The 19,147-nt window shown below is 49.2% G+C and overlaps 1 protein-coding gene across 1 annotated transcript in view; it reads left to right on the forward strand.

Moving 5' to 3' along the window:
- Window positions 1–19,147, forward strand: part of CLPB (ClpB family mitochondrial disaggregase) — a 105,007-nt gene that overhangs the window by 55,843 nt on the left and 30,017 nt on the right. Inside the window, exons 8-10 of the mRNA XM_083170542.1 lie at window positions 13,510–13,587; window positions 17,127–17,182; window positions 17,522–17,566. Of these exons, the coding sequence (XP_083026668.1) occupies window positions 13,510–13,587; window positions 17,127–17,182; window positions 17,522–17,566 (179 nt within the window). The remainder of the gene's footprint in view (window positions 1–13,509; window positions 13,588–17,126; window positions 17,183–17,521; window positions 17,567–19,147) is intronic.

Raw genomic sequence — 19,147 nt, forward strand, 5'->3', positions numbered from 1 at the left:
CCCTCACACCTCCCCTACTCCCACCTGTACTCACACTGGTACACCCTCACACCTCCCCTACTCCCACCTGTACTGCTCACACTGGTACACCCTCACACCTCCCCTACTCCCACCTGTACTGCTCACACTGGTACACCCTCACACCTCCCCTACTCCCACCTGTACTGCTCACACTGGTACACCCTCACACCTCCCCTACTCCCACCTGTACTACTCACACTGGTACACCCTCACACCTCCCCTACTCCTACCTGTACTACCCACACTGGTACACCCTCACACCTCCCCTACTCCCACCTGTACTACTCACACTGGTACACCCTCACACCTCCCCTACTCCAACCTGTACTACTCACACTGGTACACCCTCACACCTCCCCTACTCCCACCTGTACTACTCACACTGGTACACCCTCACACCTCCCCTACTCCCACCTGTACTACTCACACTGGTACACCCTCACACCTCCCCTACTACCACCTGTACTACTCACACTAGTACACCCTCACACCTCCCCTACTCCCACCTGTACTACTCACACTGGTACACCCTCACACCTCCCCTACTACCACCTGTACTACTCACACTGGTACACCCCCACACCTCCCCTACTCCCACCTGTACTATTCACACTGGTACACCCTCACACCTCCCCTACTACCACCTGTACTACTCACACTGGTACACCCTCACACCTCCCCTACTCCCACCTGTACTACTCACACTGGTACACCCTCACACCTCCCCTACTCCCACCTGTACTACTCACACTGGTACACCCTCACATCTCCCCTACTCCCACCTGTACTACTCACACTGGTACACCCTCACACCTCCCCTACTCCCACCTGTACTACTCATGCTGGTACACCCTCACACCTCCCCTACTCCCACCTGTACTACCCACGCTGGTACACCCTCACACCTCCCCTACTCCCACCTGTACTACTCACACTGGTACACCCTCACACCTCCCCTACTCCCACCTGTACTACTCACACTGGTACACCCTCACACCTCCCCTACTCACACCGGTACACCCTCACACCTGCCCTACTCCCACCTGTACTACTCACACTGGTACACCCCCACACCTCCCCTACTCCCACCTGTACTACCCACACTGGTACACCCTCACACCTCCCCTACTCCCACCTGTACTACTCCCACTGGTACACCCTCACACCTCCCCCTACTCCCACCTGTACTACTCACACTGGTACACCCTCACACCTCCCCTACTCCCACCTGTACTACTCACACTGGTACACCCTCACACCTCCCCTACTCCTACCTGTACTACCCACACCGGTACACCCTCACACCTCCCCTACTCCCACCTGTACTACTCACACTGATACACCCTCCCACCTCCCCTACTCCCACCTGTACTACTCACACTGATACACCCTCCCACCTCCCCTACTCCCACCTGTACTACCCACACTGGTACACCCTCACACCTCCCCTACTCCCACCTGTACTACTCCCACTGGTACACCCTCACACCTCCCCCTACTCCCACCTGTACTACTCACACTGGTACACCCTCACACCTCCCCTACTCCCCCCTGTACGACTCACACCGGTACACCCTCACACCTCCCCTACTCCTACCTGTACTACCCACACCGGTACACCCTCACACCTCCCCTACTCCCACCTGTACTACTCACACTGATACACCCTCCCACCTCCCCTACTCCCACCTGTACTACTCACACTGATACACCCTCCCACCTCCCCTACTACCACCTGTACTACTCACACCTCCCCTACTCCCACCTGTGCTACTCACACTGGTACACCCTCACACCTCCCCTACTCCCACCTGTGCTACTCACACTGGTACACCCTCACACCTCCCCTACTCCCACCTGTGCTACTCACACTGGTACACCCTCACACCTCCCCTACTCCCACCTGTACTGCTCATGCTGGTACACCCTCACACCTCCCCTACTCCCACCTGTACTACCCACGCTGGTACACCCTCACACCTCCCCTACTCCCACCTGTACTACTCACACTGGTACACCCTCACACCTCCCCTACTCCCACCTGTACTACTCACACTGGTACACCCTCACACCTCCCCTACTCACACCGGTACACCCTCACACCTGCCCTACTCCCACCTGTACTACTCACACTGGTACACCCCCACACCTCCCCTACTCCCACCTGTACTACCCACACTGGTACACCCTCACACCTCCCCTACTCCTACCTGTACTACCCACACCGGTACACCCTCACACCTCCCCTACTCCCACCTGTACTACTCACACTGATACACCCTCCCACCTCCCCTACTCCCACCTGTACTACTCACACTGATACACCCTCCCACCTCCCCTACTACCACCTGTACTACTCACACCTCCCCTACTCCCACCTGTGCTACTCACACTGGTACACCCTCACACCTCCCCTACTCCCACCTGTGCTACTCACACTGGTACACCCTCACACCTCCCCTACTCCCACCTGTGCTACTCACACTGGTACACCCTCACACCTCCCCTACTCCCACCTTCCTACATCTAACTGCAGCGCTGTGTGGTCCTATAGAAGTTGTCTCCGTTCTCCTGCCTCTATGATTAATAATAATATTACACAGCTAGGAATGAACAGTGTACCTGTACCGTACAGCCGAGCACCTGCAGCATCTGTACTGGTGTTGTGTGATACTCAGCACCGATGTACAGAGCAGCAGCGCTGTGTGGTCCTGTACACGTGGCCTGTATGATAATAATGATATTACACAGCTAGGAATGAACAGTGTACCTGTACCGTACAGCCGAGCACCTGCAGCATCTGTACTGGTGTTGTGTGATACTCGGCACTGATGTATAGAGCAGCAGCGCTGTGTGGTCCTGTACACGTGGCCTCTGTGATAATAATGATATTACACAGCTAGGAATGAGCAGTGTACCTGTACCGTACAGCCGAGCACCTGCAGCATCTGTACTGGTGTTGTGTGATACTCTGCACTGATGTATAGAGCAGCAGCACTGTGTGGTCCTGTAGACGTGGCCTGTATGATAATAATGATATTACACAGCTAGGAATGAACAGTGTACCTGTACCGTACAGCCGAGCACCTGCAGCATCTGTACTGGTGTTGTGTGATACTGGGCACTGATGTATAGAGCAGCAGCGCTGTGTGGTCCTGTAGACGTGGCCTGTATGATAATAATGATATTACACAGCTAGGAATGAACAGCGTACCTGTACCGTACAGCCGAGCACCTGCAGCATCTGTACTGGTGTTGTGTGATACTCGGCACTGATGTATAGAGCAGCAGCGCTGTGTGGTCCTGTAGACGTGGCCTGTATGATAATACTGATATTACACAGCTAGGAATGAACAGCGTACCTGTACCGTACAGCCGAGCACCTGCAGCATCTGTGCTCGTGTTGTGTGATACTCGGCACTGATGTATAGAGCAGCAGCGCTGTGTGGTCCTGTATACGTGGTCTGTATGATAATAATGATATTACACAGCTAGGAATGAACAGTGTACCTGTACCGTACAGCCGAGCACCTGCAGCATCTGTACTCGTGTTGTGTGATACTCGGCACTGATGTACAGAGCAGCAGCGCTGTGTGGTCCTGTAGACTTGGCCTGTATGATAATAATGATATTACACAGCTAGGAATGAACAGTGTACCTGTACGGTACAGCCGAGCACCTGCAGCATCTGTACTCGTGTTGTGTGATACTCGGCACTGATGTACAGAGCAGCAGCGCTGTGTGGTCCTGTAGACGTGGCCTGTATGATAATAATGATATTACACAGCTAGGAATGAACAGTGTACCTGTACCGTACAGCCGAGCACCTGCAGCATCTGTACTCGTGTTGTGTGATACTCGGCACTGGTGTACAGAGCAGCAGCGCTGTGTGGTCCTGTAGACGTGGCCTGTATGATAATAATAATATTACACAGCTAGGAATGAACAGTGTACCTGTACCGTACAGCCGAGCACCTGCAGCATCTGTACTCGTCTTGTGTGATACTCGGCACTGATGTACAGAGCAGCATCGCTGTGTGGTCCTGTACACGTGGCCTGTATGATAATAATAATATTACACAGCTAGGAATGAACAGTGTACCTGTACCGTACAGCCGAGCACCTGCAGCATCTGTACTGGTGTTGTGTGATACTCGGCACTGATGTATAGAGCAGCAGCGCTGTGTGGTCCTGTAGACGTGGCCTGTATGATAATAATAATATTACACAGCTAGGAATGAACAGTGTACCTGTACCGTACAGCCGAGCACCTGCAGCATCTGTACTGGTGTTGTGTGATACTCGGCACTGATGTACAGAGCAGCAGCGCTGTGTGGTCCTGTACACGTGGCCTGTATGATAATAATGATATTACACAGCTAGGAATGAACAGTGTACCTGTACCGTACAGCCGAGCACCTGCAGCATCTGTACTGGTGTTGTGTGATACTCGGCACTGATGTATAGAGCAGCAGCGCTGTGTGGTCCTGTATACGTGGCCTGTATGATAATAATGATATTACACAGCTAGGAATGAACAGTGTACCTGTACCGTACAGCCGAGCACCTGCAGCATCTGTGCTCGTGTTGTGTGATACTCGGCACTGATGTATAGAGCAGCAGCACTGTGTGGTCCTGTACACGTGGCCTCTGATTAATAATAATATTACACAGCTAGGAATGAACAGTGTACCTGTACCGTACAGCCGAGCACCTGCAGCATCTGTGCTCGTGTTGTGTGATACTCGGCACTGATGTACAGAGCAGCAGCGCTGTGTGGTCCTGTAGACGTGGCCTGTATGATGATAATAATATTACACAGCTAGGAATGAACAGTGTACCTGTACCGTACAGCCGAGCACCTGCAGCATCTGTACTGGTGTTGTGTGATACTCGGCACTGATGTATAGAGCAGCAGCGCTGTGTGGTCCTGTAGACGTGGCCTGTATGATAATAATGATATTACACAGCTAGGAATGAACAGCGTACCTGTACCGTACAGCCGAGCACCTGCAGCATCTGTACTGGTGTTGTGTGATACTCGGCACTGATGTACAGAGCAGCAGCGCTGTGTGGTCCTGTATACGTGGCCTGTATGATTAATAATAATATTACACAGCTAGGAATGAACAGTGTACCTGTACCGTACAGCCGAGCACCTGCAGCATCTGTACTCGTGTTGTGTGATACTCGGCACCGATGTACAGAGCAGCAGCGCTGTGTGGTCCTGTAGACGTGGCCTGTATGATAATACTGATATTACACAGCTAGGAATGAACAGCGTACCTGTACCGTACAGCCGAGCACCTGCAGCATCTGTACTCGTGTTGTGTGATACTGGGCACTGATGTACAGAGCAGCAGCGCTGTGTGGTCCTGTATACGTGGCCTGTATGATAATAATGATATTACACAGCTAGGAATGAACAGTGTACCTGTACCGTACAGCCGAGCACCTGCAGCATCTGTACTCGTGTTGTGTGATACTCGGCACTGATGTACAGAGCAGCAGCGCTGTGTGGTCCTGTAGACTTGGCCTGTATGATAATAATGATATTACACAGCTAGGAATGAACAGTGTACCTGTACCGTACAGCCGAGCACCTGCAGCATCTGTACTCGTGTTGTGTGATACTCGGCACTGATGTACAGAGCAGCAGCGCTGTGTGGTCCTGTAGACGTGGCCTGTATGATGATAATAATATTACACAGCTAGGAATGAACAGTGTACCTGTACCGTACAGCCGAGCACCTGCAGCATCTGTACTGGTGTTGTGTGATACTCGGCACTGATGTATAGAGCAGCAGCGCTGTGTGGTCCTGTACACGTGGCCTGTATGATAATAATGATATTACACAGCTAGGAATGAACAGCGTACCTGTACCGTACAGCCGAGCACCTGCAGCATCTGTACTGGTGTTGTGTGATACTCGGCACTGATGTACAGAGCAGCAGCGCTGTGTGGTCCTGTATACGTGGCCTGTATGATAATAATGATATTACACAGCTAGGTATGAACAGTGTACCTGTACCGTACAGCCGAGCACCTGCAGCATCTGTACTCGTGTTGTGTGATACTCGGCACCGATGTACAGAGCAGCAGCGCTGTGTGGTCCTGTAGACGTGGCCTGTATGATAATAATGATATTACACAGCTAGGAATGAACAGTGTACCTGTACCGTACAGCCGAGCACCTGCAGCATCTGTACTCGTGTTGTGTGATACTCGGCACTGATGTACAGAGCAGCAGCGCTGTGTGGTCCTGTAGACGTGGCCTGTATGATAATAATAATATTACACAGCTAGGAATGAACAGTGTACCTGTACCGTACAGCCGAGCACCTGCAGCATCTGTACTCGTGTTGTGTGATACTCGGCACTGATGTATAGAGCAGCAGCGCTGTGTGGTCCTGTAGACTTGGCCTGTATGATAATAATGATATTACACAGCTAGGAATGAACAGTGTACCTGTACGGTACAGCCGAGCACCTGCAGCATCTGTACTCGTGTTGTGTGATACTCGGCACTGATGTACAGAGCAGCAGCGCTGTGTGGTCCTGTAGACGTGGCCTGTATGATAATAATGATATTACACAGCTAGGAATGAACAGTGTACCTGTACCGTACAGCCGAGCACCTGCAGCATCTGTACTCGTGTTGTGTGATACTCGGCACTGATGTACAGAGCAGCAGCGCTGTGTGGTCCTGTAGACGTGGCCTGTATGATAATAATGATATTACACAGCTAGGAATGAACAGTGTACCTGTACCGTACAGCCGAGCACCTGCAGCATCTGTACTCGTGTTGTGTGATACTCGGCACTGATGTACAGAGCAGCATCGCTGTGTGGTCCTGTACACGTGGCCTGTATGATAATAATAATATTACACAGCTAGGAATGAACAGTGTACCTGTACCGTACAGCCGTGCACCTGCAGCATCTGTACTGGTGTTGTGTGATACTCGGCACTGATGTATAGAGCAGCAGCGCTGTGTGGTCCTGTATACGTGGCCTGTATGATAATAATGATATTACACAGCTAGGAATGAACAGAGTACCTGTACCGTACAGCCGAGCACCTGCAGCATCTGTGCTCGTGTTGTGTGATACTCGGCACTGATGTATAGAGCAGCAGCACTGTGTGGTCCTGTACACGTGGCCTCTGATTAATAATAATATTACACAGCTAGGAATGAACAGTGTACCTGTACCGTACAGCCGAGCACCTGCAGCATCTGTGCTCGTGTTGTGTGATACTCGGCACTGATGTACAGAGCAGCAGCGCTGTGTGGTCCTGTAGACGTGGCCTGTATGATGATAATAATATTACACAGCTAGGAATGAACAGTGTACCTGTACCGTACAGCCGAGCACCTGCAGCATCTGTACTGGTGTTGTGTGATACTCGGCACTGATGTATAGAGCAGCAGCGCTGTGTGGTCCTGTAGACGTGGCCTGTATGATAATAATAATATTACACAGCTAGGAATGAGCAGTGTACCTGTACCGTACAGCCGAGCACCTGCAGCATATGTACTGGTGGTGTGTGATACTCGGCACTGATGTATAGAGCAGCAGCGCTGTGTGGTCCTGTATACGTGGCCTGTATGATAATAATGATATTACACAGCTAGGAATGAACAGTGTACCTGTACCGTACAGCCGAGCACCTGCAGCATCTGTACTAGTGTTGTGTGATACTCGGCACTGATGTACAGAGCAGCAGCGCTGTGTGGTCCTGTATACGTGGCCTGTATGATAATAATGATATTACACAGCTAGGAATGAACAGTGTACCTGTACCGTACAGCCGAGCACCTGCAGCATCTGTACTAGTGTTGTGTGATACTCGGCACTGATGTACAGAGCAGCAGCGCTGTGTGGTCCTGTATACGTGGCCTGTATGATAATAATGATATTACACAGCTAGGAATGTGCAGTGTACCTGTACCGTACAGCCGAGCACCTGCAGCATCTGTACTCGTGTTGTGTGGTACTCGGCACTGATGTACAGAGCAGCAGCGCTGTGTGGTCCTGGAGACGTGGCCTGTATGATAATAATGATATTACACAGCTAGGAATGAACAGTGTACCTGTACCGTACAGCTGAGCACCTGCAGCATCTGTACTCGTGTTGTGTGATACTCGGCACTGATGTATAGAGCAGCAGCGCTGTGTGGTCCTGTATACGTGGCCTGTATGATAATAATAATATTACACAGCTAGGAATGAGCAGTGTACCTGTACCGTACAGCCGAGCACCTGCAGCATCTGTACTGGTGTTGCGTGATACTCAGCACTGATGTACAGAGCAGCAGCGCTGTGTGGTCCTGTATATGTGGCCTGTATGATAATAATAATATTACACAGCTAGGAATGAGCAGTGTACCTGTACCGTACAGCCGAGCACCTGCAGCATCTGTACTGGTGTTGTGTGATACTCGGCACTGATGTATAGAGCAGCAGCGCTGTGTGGTCCTGTAGACGTGGCCTGTATGATAATAATGATATTACACAGCTAGGAATGAACAGTGTACCTGTACCGTACAGCCGAGCACCTGCAGCATCTGTACTGGTGTTGTGTGATACTCGGCACTGATGTATAGAGCAGCAGCGCTGTGTGGTCCTGTAGACGTGGCCTGTATGATAATAATGATATTACACAGCTAGGAATGAACAGAGTACCTGTACCGTACAGCCGAGCACCTGCAGCATCTGTACTGGTGTTGTGTGATACTCGGCACTGATGTACAGAGCAGCAGCGCTGTGTGGTCCTGTATACGTGGCCTGTATGATAATAATAATATTACACAGCTAGGAATGAGCAGTGTACCTGTACCGTACAGCCGAGCACCTGCAGCATCTGTACTGGTGTTGTGTGATACTCGGCACTGATGTACAGAGCAGCAGCGCTGTGTGGTCCTGTAGATGTGGCCTGTATGATAATAATGATATTACACAGCTAGGAATGAACAGTGTACCTGTACCGTACAGCCGAGCACCTGCAGCATCTGTACTCGTGTTGTGTGATACTCGGCACTGATGTACAGAGCAGCAGCGCTGTGTGGTCCTGTACACGTGGCCTCTGATTAATAATAATATTACACAGCTAGGAATGAGCAGTGTACCTGTACCGTACAGCCGAGCACCTGCAGCATCTGTACTCGTGTTGTGTGATACTCGGCACTGATGTATAGAGCAGCAGCGCTGTGTGGTCCTGTAGACGTGGCCTGTATGATAATAATGATATTACACAGCTAGGAATGAACAGTGTACCTGTACCGTACAGCCGAGCACCTGCAGCATCTGTACTGGTGTTGTGTGATACTCGGCACTGATGTGTAGAGCAGCAGCGCTGTGTGGTCCTGTAGACGTGGCCTGTATGATAATAATGATATTACACAGCTAGGAATGAACAGTGTACCTGTACCGTACAGCCGAGCACCTGCAGCATCTGTACTGGTGTTGTGTGATACTCGGCACTGATGTACAGAGCAGCAGCGCTGTGTGGTCCTGTAGACGTGGCCTGTATGATAATAATGATATTACACAGCTAGGAATGAACAGTGTACCTGTACCGTACAGCCGAGCACCTGCAGCATCTGTACTGGTGTTGTGTGATACTCGGCACTGATGTACAGAGCAGCAGCGCTGTGTGGTCCTGTACACGTGGCCTGTATGATAATAATGATATTACACATCTAGGAATGAACAGTGTACCTGTACCGTACAGCCGAGCACCTGCAGCATCTGTACTGGTGTTGTGTGATACTCGGCACCGATGTACAGAGCAGCAGCGCTGTGTGGTCCTGTACACGTGGCCTGTATGATAATAATAATATTACACAGCTAGGAATGAGCAGTGTACCTGTACCGTACAGCCGAGCACCTGCAGCATCTGTACTGGTGTTGTGTGATACTCGGCACCGATGTACAGAGCAGCAGCGCTGTGTGGTCCTGTACACGTGGCCTGTATGATAATAATGATATTACACATCTAGGAATGAACAGTGTACCTGTACCGTACAGCCGAGCACCTGCAGCATCTGTACTGGTGTTGTGTGATACTCGGCACTGATGTACAGAGCAGCAGCCGTTATTACTGGCGTGCATGCGGCCCTATCCAGGGACCAGGCTTTGCCTGCAGGCTGCGGCAGCTAATTGTTGGCCTGTGATGAATGTTCGGTGTCTGTGGCTGTCACAGGTGGTGTCAGCGCAGATTATGGCTGCTCGCTGTATGTGGGCCCTGATTGAATTATGGGGAACGTGCCTTATTTCCCCCCAGCAGCCGCGGGATATCTGCGCTCACAAGTCACATCGGTGCTGTCCGCGTACGTTCCGGTGCGGGCGCAGCTAAGTGGAAGGGAAGGATTCTCATTAGCTGATCGCTGTGCTGATAACGCTGTGCATGTGGGGGGGGGGTATTAACTCTTCACACCGGCCGATAAGTTGGATTGTAGCCATCAGATCCTATTCCTGCACCCACGTACCGAGGCCACCTGCTCTATATGTGGTGGCATGAAGCTGCGCCACCCCGGCTCCTAGCGCCGATTCCAGCTGCCCTGTTTGCCTACCGCTATGGGCTATGTGAGTTTCAGATTAAAGGGCCACAATATCCAAGGCGACACCAAAAGTTCGGCATGCATAACATTGTGCGTCACAAGCAAACGGTCGTCGTGCGTTTAAAAAAAAATCTCATGTCGACCTTTTGCTTGTGTCCACTTTTTGTCAGTGTCTACCTTGTGGAAGTCGACCCACTGTCGGCCATACCCCTCCAATAACCAAACTATACACAAACGGCTGCGTCAGTGTTTGTGCCAGTGAGAGGTCGTGTGAATCTCTGCAAGTCCGCCCTGAGAAGCTTAACAAATTTCTCTAATTGATATTATATGCGAGGGGAGGGGGGTAACCTTCACCCCCCCCCCCCTCCCTCGCGGCCTGGGGAGATGCATTACCAGTCTGATGTTATGTACATAGAGCAGTGACATCTGGCTTCATGCAGCACAAGGTGGGCAGATGGCCCCCGTCATCTCATGTGTCCGATCACAACAAGCTCCCCGTCCTCACATGCCGGCAGTCTGGGAGAAATCTCCTCTCTCCGCGTCCCATCACTTATTTCCATCGCAATCTCGGGGGGGGGGGGGGGGGGGGCGTTATTGCAAAAAAAGACAAATCTGGGCCAGCGGTCGCCGTGACCTGTGTTTGTCATGTGATTGATATCACGTTACATCTCTGCGCCCCCCTCTGCTAATCTTTACCTGCATACGGATATCAGGCACATGTGGTTACCCCACCCTAAGCTCTGCGTGCAGGACCCCCGCGCCCACCCTCAAATGAATAGATTTCATAGAGAAACATTTATTACATTCACAAATTGGCTGAAACCAATTTCTCTCACTCGCGCCCTGATAACTGCAGAGGTATTGATTTGTGTAAAACAATACAGAGGATTTATCCGTTCAATAGAGAGCTGTAGGGCCCAGTGCGATCACAATGATACAGATGTATAATATAAAACCAGCCACCCCCGGCCGCGACTCATCCTGAGGGGGGGGGGGGGGGGATTGTTCCTTTGTCTTGTCATTTCCTTGCAGTGAGCAAAAAACTAACTCGTTTGCTTGTCAACCGTTCTCCTTGGCAGCCCGATGCGTGTGCGTGACGCAGGTGTTGGCCGCCATCGCAGGGCGCTTAGCGACAGCGAATCACCAGTGACTTCCAGTTGGGATAATTGTACATTATTAAGGAGGGTAGCCAATTAGCGGCAACAAATTTTTTGCCAGTAAAGTTTTTCCTGTTTTTTTCACCAATATTTTTCGGTCAACACCGATGTAAATTACAGCAACTAATTAATCCCCCAGGAGTCCCCCCATAGCTGGCACAATCAGGGATTTTTTACCACCTGCCCAGAAGCTTGCAAAACAAAATCCCCAATAAGTGCACTACCTTGACCACGAAAACACATTGATCCGAGAACTTATCCTTGACATGAAAATGGGGGAGGGGGTTCCCTGACTGCGGTTGAGTTGCCTGATTGAAAATATCGGGCAAAAAATTGTGGTAAGGCGTGCGCTTTATGCGCGAAAATGGCGCTTCCACAGTTAAATTCCCCTAAGGGGGTCATGTCTCTGCGAGGGGCAGTACGGACCATGTAATGGTTAGTATTACTGCCTCACAGCAATGAGTTCATGGGTTCTATCCCCACCATGGCCCCATCTGTGCGGAGTTTGTATATTCTCCCCGTGCTTGCGTGGGTTTCCTCCGGGTACTAAGGTTTCCTCCCACAATCCAAAAATATACTGGTAGGCTAATTGTCTCCCAACAAATTTACCCTAGAATGTCTGTGTGTGCGTGTACATGTGGTAGGGAATATAGATTGTAAGCTCCACTGGGGCAGGGACTGATGTGAATGTTCTAATATTCTCTGTACAGCGCTGCGGAATATGTGTGCGCCATATAATATATCTGGTAATATATATGTACAGCGCTGCGGAATATGTGTGCGCCATATAATATATCTGGTAATATATATGTACAGCGCTGCGGAATATGTGTGCGCTATATAAGAAACTGTCAATAAATAAATAAGATGCACAGAGATAGACTGGTGTAAAGACATTTCCTGCTCACCTCCCCTAATATTACCACGCTGGTGTAGGTACTGATAGGAGGAACCTCTGTGCCCGTTACTGTACATACAGCAGACGTAACCGTTGCTACGATGGGTAACCTAACCTTCCGGGCGATCGGTATTACAGACTTGGCGACCTCCCGCAGAGGAAGCATCAATAGCCATGTGTGCGTTATATAAGAATGGCGCATGATCGTGTGTAATGAAATGCCATTTATAGGCACCTTGTCTGTCATCCGCAGTGTTACCTCCTAATACGGGAAAGGAAATTGAAAAACCCTGTTCATGAATATTATTCTTTTTTAAATGACAAAATACTTTTTTTCCTCCTTTATTGCTGTAATTTTATAATGTGATCATGCAGTCACAACAATATCTTACCCAGTGCTCTTCCCTGTCCTCCCCGCCACATTCTCATACCGGCCCCCCGTTTTTCTGACAAGATTTGGATGGTAAGCTCTGTGGGTGAAGGTCGACATGACCTTCAGGGGGGTGCCATCCAGATCTCGGAGAGACAAACAGACCCTCGCTGTAAGTCGTTCCTAAGAAGAGGATGACCCCACTCCCCTCTCCGCACTCTCTACTCCGCGTCTCCCTGGCAACCCTGAGTGCACATCCAGGAAAAGTTTATCCGAGACGGGCTGTGGGCAGCTTTCCATATCCATACTAACCTGATTAGCTGGCAGTGCCCCGGGAGGAGGCTAATCACATTACAGCCTCTAATGGTCCTGAGGACTTCTGAGCAGTAAAACATTGCGTATACTTAGTGATAATTACGCTTTCTCCCCTGTCATTGATTTATAAGCGTTTCTCTCTCTCCTTTCTTCTCTCTCCGTATTGTGATCTGAATCTCAAGCCATCCGCAGGAAGGAGAACGGCTGGTACGACGAGGAGCACCCCCTGGTCTTCTTGTTTTTGGGATCGTCCGGCATAGGTGAAGCTTCTATAAGAACCTCTGTTATCTATAGCTGCAAAATAGTTATTACCCCAAATGCACAGATCTGAAGGTGCAAATACTTCGCTTTGCGGCCTGTAAAAATCACCTGAAGGTGGATAACCCCCCCTGTAACCTGTATTGGAGCATGCACCTCACACAGCTCCGTTATACACCTGACATGAAGGAATAGCCCACTTCACATATGTTTAATGACTATCCTGTAGGGTACGGATTGGATTCATTCACTTACTGTAGAAGTGATCTGAGACGGTAACAAAGAAATTAATGAAAAGTTGAAACCAAAAAAAACACGAGAAACTTTCAGCTTAATATGATCAGTACACTGTAGAGGGAAGGACCTATACACCCAGCTGGGCCTGGTACACCTACAGTAGCCTATGAACAATACCCATGTCCTCCCTGCTTCATTCCTTCACCCACATGTTACGCATTGCACCCCCGTATGATCATTACACTCTGTATGAACATTCAGGAGGAAATTTACTAAGAGGAGAGTGGTGTTATGTCTGGGTGAAGGAATGAAGCAGGGAAGGATGTGAGCAATGTTCACACTGGGTGTAATGTGAGTGGTGTAATGTCTGGGTGAAGGAATGAAGCGGGGAGGATGTGAGCAATGTTCACACTGAGTGTAATGTGAGTGGTGTAATGTCTGGGTGAAGGAATGAAGTGGGGAGGATGTGAGTAATGATCACACTGGGTGTAATGTGAGTGGTGTAACATCTGGGTGAAGGAATGAAGCAGGGACGATGTGAGTAATGATCATACTGAGTGTAATCTGAGTGGTGTAACATCTGGGTGAAGGAATGCAGCAGGGACGATGTGAGTAATGATCATACTGAGTGTAATGTGAGCGGTGTAATGTCTGGGTGAAGGAATGAAGCGGGGAGGATGTGAGTAATAATCACACTGAGTGTAATGTCTGGGTGAAGGAATGAAGCAGGGAGGATGTGAGTAATGATCATACTGAGTGTAATGTGAGCGGTGTAATGTCTGGGTGAAGGAATAAAGCGGGGAGGATGTGAGTAATGATCATACTGGGTGTAATGTGAGTGGTGTTATGTCTGGGTGAAGGAATGAAGCAGGGAAGGATGTGAGCAATGTTCACACTGGGTGTAATGTGAGTGGTGTAATGTCTGGGTGAAGGAATGAAGCGGGGAGGATGTGAGCAATGTTCACACTGAGTGTAATGTGAGTGGTGTAATGTCTGGGTGAAGGAATAAAGCGGGGAGGATGTGAGTAATGATCACACTGGGTGTAATGTGAGTGGTGTAACATCTGGGTGAAGGAATGAAGCAGGGACGATGTGAGTAATGATCATACTGAGTGTAATCTGAGTGGTGTAACATCTGGGTGAAGGAATGCAGCAGGGATGATGTGAGTAATGATCATACTGAGTGTAATGTGAGCGGTGTAATGTCTGGGTGAAGGAATGAAACGGAGGATGTGCGTAATGATCATACGGAGTGTAATGTGAGTGGTGTAACATCTGGGTGAAGGAATGAAGCAGGGAGGATGTGAGTAATGATCATACGGAGTGTAATGTGAGCGGTGTAACATCTGGGTGAAGGAATGAAGCAGGGAGGATGTGAGTAATGATCACACTGTGTAATGTGAGTGGTGTAACATCTGGGTGAAGGAATGAAGCAGGGACGATGTGCGTAATGATCATACAGAGTGTAATGTGAGTGGTGTAACATCTGGGTGAAGGAATGAAGCGGGGAGGATGTGAGTAATGATCACACTGAGTGTAATGTGAGCAGTGTAACATCTGGGTGAAGGAATGAAGCAGGGAGGATGTGAGTAATGATCACACTGTGTAATGTGAGCAGTGTAACATCTGGGTGAAGGAATGAAGCGGGGAGGATGTGAGTAATGATCACACTGGGTGTAATGTGAGTGGTGTTACATCTGGGTGAAGGAATGAAGCGGGCAGGATGTGAGTAATGATCATACGGAGTGTAATGTGAGCGGTGTAACATCTGGGTGAAGGAATGAAGCGGGGAGGATGTGAGTAATGATCACACTGTGTAACGTGAGCGGTGTAACATCTGGGTGAAGGAATGAAGCGGGGGGGATGTGAGTAATGATCATACGGAGTGTAATGTGAGTGGTGTAACATCTGGGTGAAGGAATGAAGCAGGGACGATGTGCGTAATGATCATACGGAGTGTAATGTGAGTGGTGTAACATCTGGGTGAAGGAATGAAGCGGGGAGGATGTGAGTAATGATCACACTGAGTGTAATGTGAGCAGTGTAACATCTGGGTGAAGGAATGAAGCAGGGAGGATGTGAGTAATGATCACACTGTGTAATGTGAGCAGTGTAACATCTGGGTGAAGGAATGAAGCGGGGAGGATGTGAGTAATGATCACACTGAGTGTAATGTGAGCAGTGTAACATCTGGGTGAAGGAATGAAGCAGGGAGGATGAGAGTAATGATCACACTGTGTGTAATGTGAGCGGTGTAACATGTGGGTGAAGGAATGAAGCAGGGAGGATGTGCGTAATGATCACACTGGGTGTAATGTGAGCGGTGTAACATGTGGGTGAAGGAATGAAGCGGGGAGGATGTGCGTAATGATCACACTGGGTGTAATGTGAGTGGTGTTACATCTGGGTGAAGGAATGAAACAGTTAGGAAGTGAGTAATGATCACACTGAATGTAATGTGAGCGGTGTAACATCTGGGTGAAGGAATGAAACAGATAGGAAGTGAGTAATGATCACACTGGGTGTAATGTGAGCGGTGTAACATTTGGGTGAAAGAATAAAGCGGGGAGGATGTGAGTAATGTGAGCAGTGTAACATCTGGGTGAAGGAATGAAGCAGGGAGGATGTGAGTAATGATCATACTGAGTGTAATGTCAGTGGTGTAACATCTGGGTGAAGGAATGAAGCAGGGAGGATGTGAGTAATGATCATACTGAGTGTAATGTGAGTGGTGTAACATCTGGGTGAAGGAATGAAGCGGGGAGGATGTGAGTAATGATCACACTGAGTGTAATGTGAGCAGTGTAACATCTGGGTGAAGGAATGAAGCAGGGAGGATGAGAGTAATGATCACACTGTGTGTAATGTGAGCAGTGTAACATGTGGGTGAAGGAATGAAGCGGGGAGGATGTGCGTAATGATCACACTGGGTGTAATGTGAGCGGTGTAACATGTGGGTGAAGGAATGAAGCGGGGAGGATGTGCGTAATGATCACACTGGGTGTAAGGTGAGTGGTGTAACATCTGGGTGAAGGAATGAAACAGTTAGGAAGTGAGTAATGATCACACTGAATGTAATGTGAGCGGTGTAACATCTGGGTGAAGGAATGAAGCAGGGAGGATGAGAGTAATGATCACACTGTGTGTAATGTGAGCGGTGTAACATGTGGGTGAAGGAATGAAGCAAGGAGGATGAGTGAAAGATTTAATCTTTTTGATGTTTATTGGCCAATCTAATAGACCAGTAATTTCCCAACTGTTGTTACTTCCCCTTATGCTGTAAATTGACGCGTTGTTCCAACAGGCAAAACTGAGCTGGCCAAGCAGTCGGCGCGGTACCTACACAAGGACACAAAGAAGGTAATTTGTGGTGCTTGCTGTGTAGACTGTTTGGTGGAGGGGCAGGAGATTTTAGCTCAATAGTAATGAAATTCACAGGAAGCCGACGTGTGTGGGTGGTAACGGGCCAGTTCTGGGAGTGAGAATACGCAGGTAGTGTGCACTCCACAACTTTTTTGGGGAAGGGCACTTTTTTCAATCGGGAGGGTCCTTAGATTGGGATAACGCCCGCACTTAATGCTCTGGCTGCGTCCCGTCACCCTCCTGCCCTGTTCGCTGCCTTTATATAGTTAGTGGTAGTTCTGTATGTTAGTGTGGCTGTTACGCCTGTGTCTGTAACCCGGTCTTCAATCGTTACAGGGCTTCATCCGATTGGACATGTCAGAATTCCAAGAGAAGCACGAGGTAAGAGCGGCAGTGTATGGCGCCAGTAGGTGATATGTACATTATAAGACGCACAGTCCAGTGTATGGCGCCAGTAGGCGATATGTACATTATAAGACGCACAGTCCAGTGTATGGCGCCAGTAGGTGATATGTACATTATAAGATGCACAGTCCAGTGTATGGCACCAGTAGGTGATATGTACATTATAAGATGCACAGTCCAGTGTATGGCGCCAGTAGGTGATATGTACATTATAAGACGCACAGTCCAGTGTATGGCGCCAGTAGGTGATATGTACATTATAAGACGCACAGTCCAGTGTATGGCGCCAGTGGGTGATATGTACATTATAAGACGCACAGTCCAGTGTATGGCGCCAGTAGGTGATATGTACATTATAAGACGCACAGTCCAGTGTATGGCGCCAGTAGGTGATATGTACATTATAAGACGCACAGTCCAGTGTATGGCGCCAGTAGGTGATATGTACATTATAAGACGCACAGTCCAGTGTTTGGCGCCAGTAGGTGATATGTACATTATAAGACGCACAGTCCAGTGTTTGGCGCCAGTAGGTGATATGTACATTATAAGACGCACAGTCCAGTGTATGGCGCCAGTAGGTGATATGTACATTATAAGACGCACAGTCCAGTGTATGGCACCAGTAGGTGATATGTACATTATAAGACGCACAGTCCAGTGTATGGCGCCAGTAGGTGATATGTACATTATAAGACGCACAGTCCAGTGTATGGCGCCAGTAGGTTATATGTACATTATAAGACGCACAGTCCAGTGTATGGCGCCAGTAGGTGATATGTACATTATAAGACGCACAGTCCAGTGTATGGCGCCAGTAGGTGATATGTACATTATAAGACGCACAGTCCAGTGTATGGCACCAGTAGGTGATATGTACATTATAAGACGCACAGTCCAGTGTATGGCGCCAGTAGGTGATATGTACATTATAAGACGCACAGTCCAGTGTATGGCGCCAGTAGGTGATATGTACATTATAAGACGTACAGTCCAGTGTATGGCGCCAGTAGGTGATATGTACATTATAAGACGCACAGTCCAGTGTATGGCGCCAGTAGGTGATATGTACATTATAAGACGCACAGTCCAGTGTATGGCGCCAGTAGGTGATATGTACATTATAAGACGCACAGTCCAGTAGGCGATATGTACATTATAAGACGCACAGCCCAGTGTATGGCGCCAGTAGGTGATATGTACATTATAAGACGCACAGTCCAGTGTATGGTGCCAGTAGGTGATATGTACATTATAAGACGCACAGTCCAGTGTATGGCACCAGTAGGTGATATGTACATTATAAGACGCACAGTCCAGTGTATGGCACCAGTAGGTGATATGTACATTATAAGACGCACAGTCCAGTGTATGGCGCCAGTAGGTGATATGTACATTATAAGACGCACAGTCCAGTGTATGGCGCCAGTAGGTGATATGTACATTATAAGACGCACAGTCCAGTGTATGGCACCAGTAGGCGATATGTACATTATAAGACGCACAGTCCAGTGTAGGGCGCCAGTAGGTGATATGTACATTATAAGATGCACAGTC

This window comes from Crinia signifera, chromosome 2 (assembly GCF_055691185.1).
Source record: "Crinia signifera chromosome 2, ASM5569118v1, whole genome shotgun sequence".
NCBI lineage: Eukaryota > Metazoa > Chordata > Amphibia > Anura > Myobatrachidae > Crinia > Crinia signifera.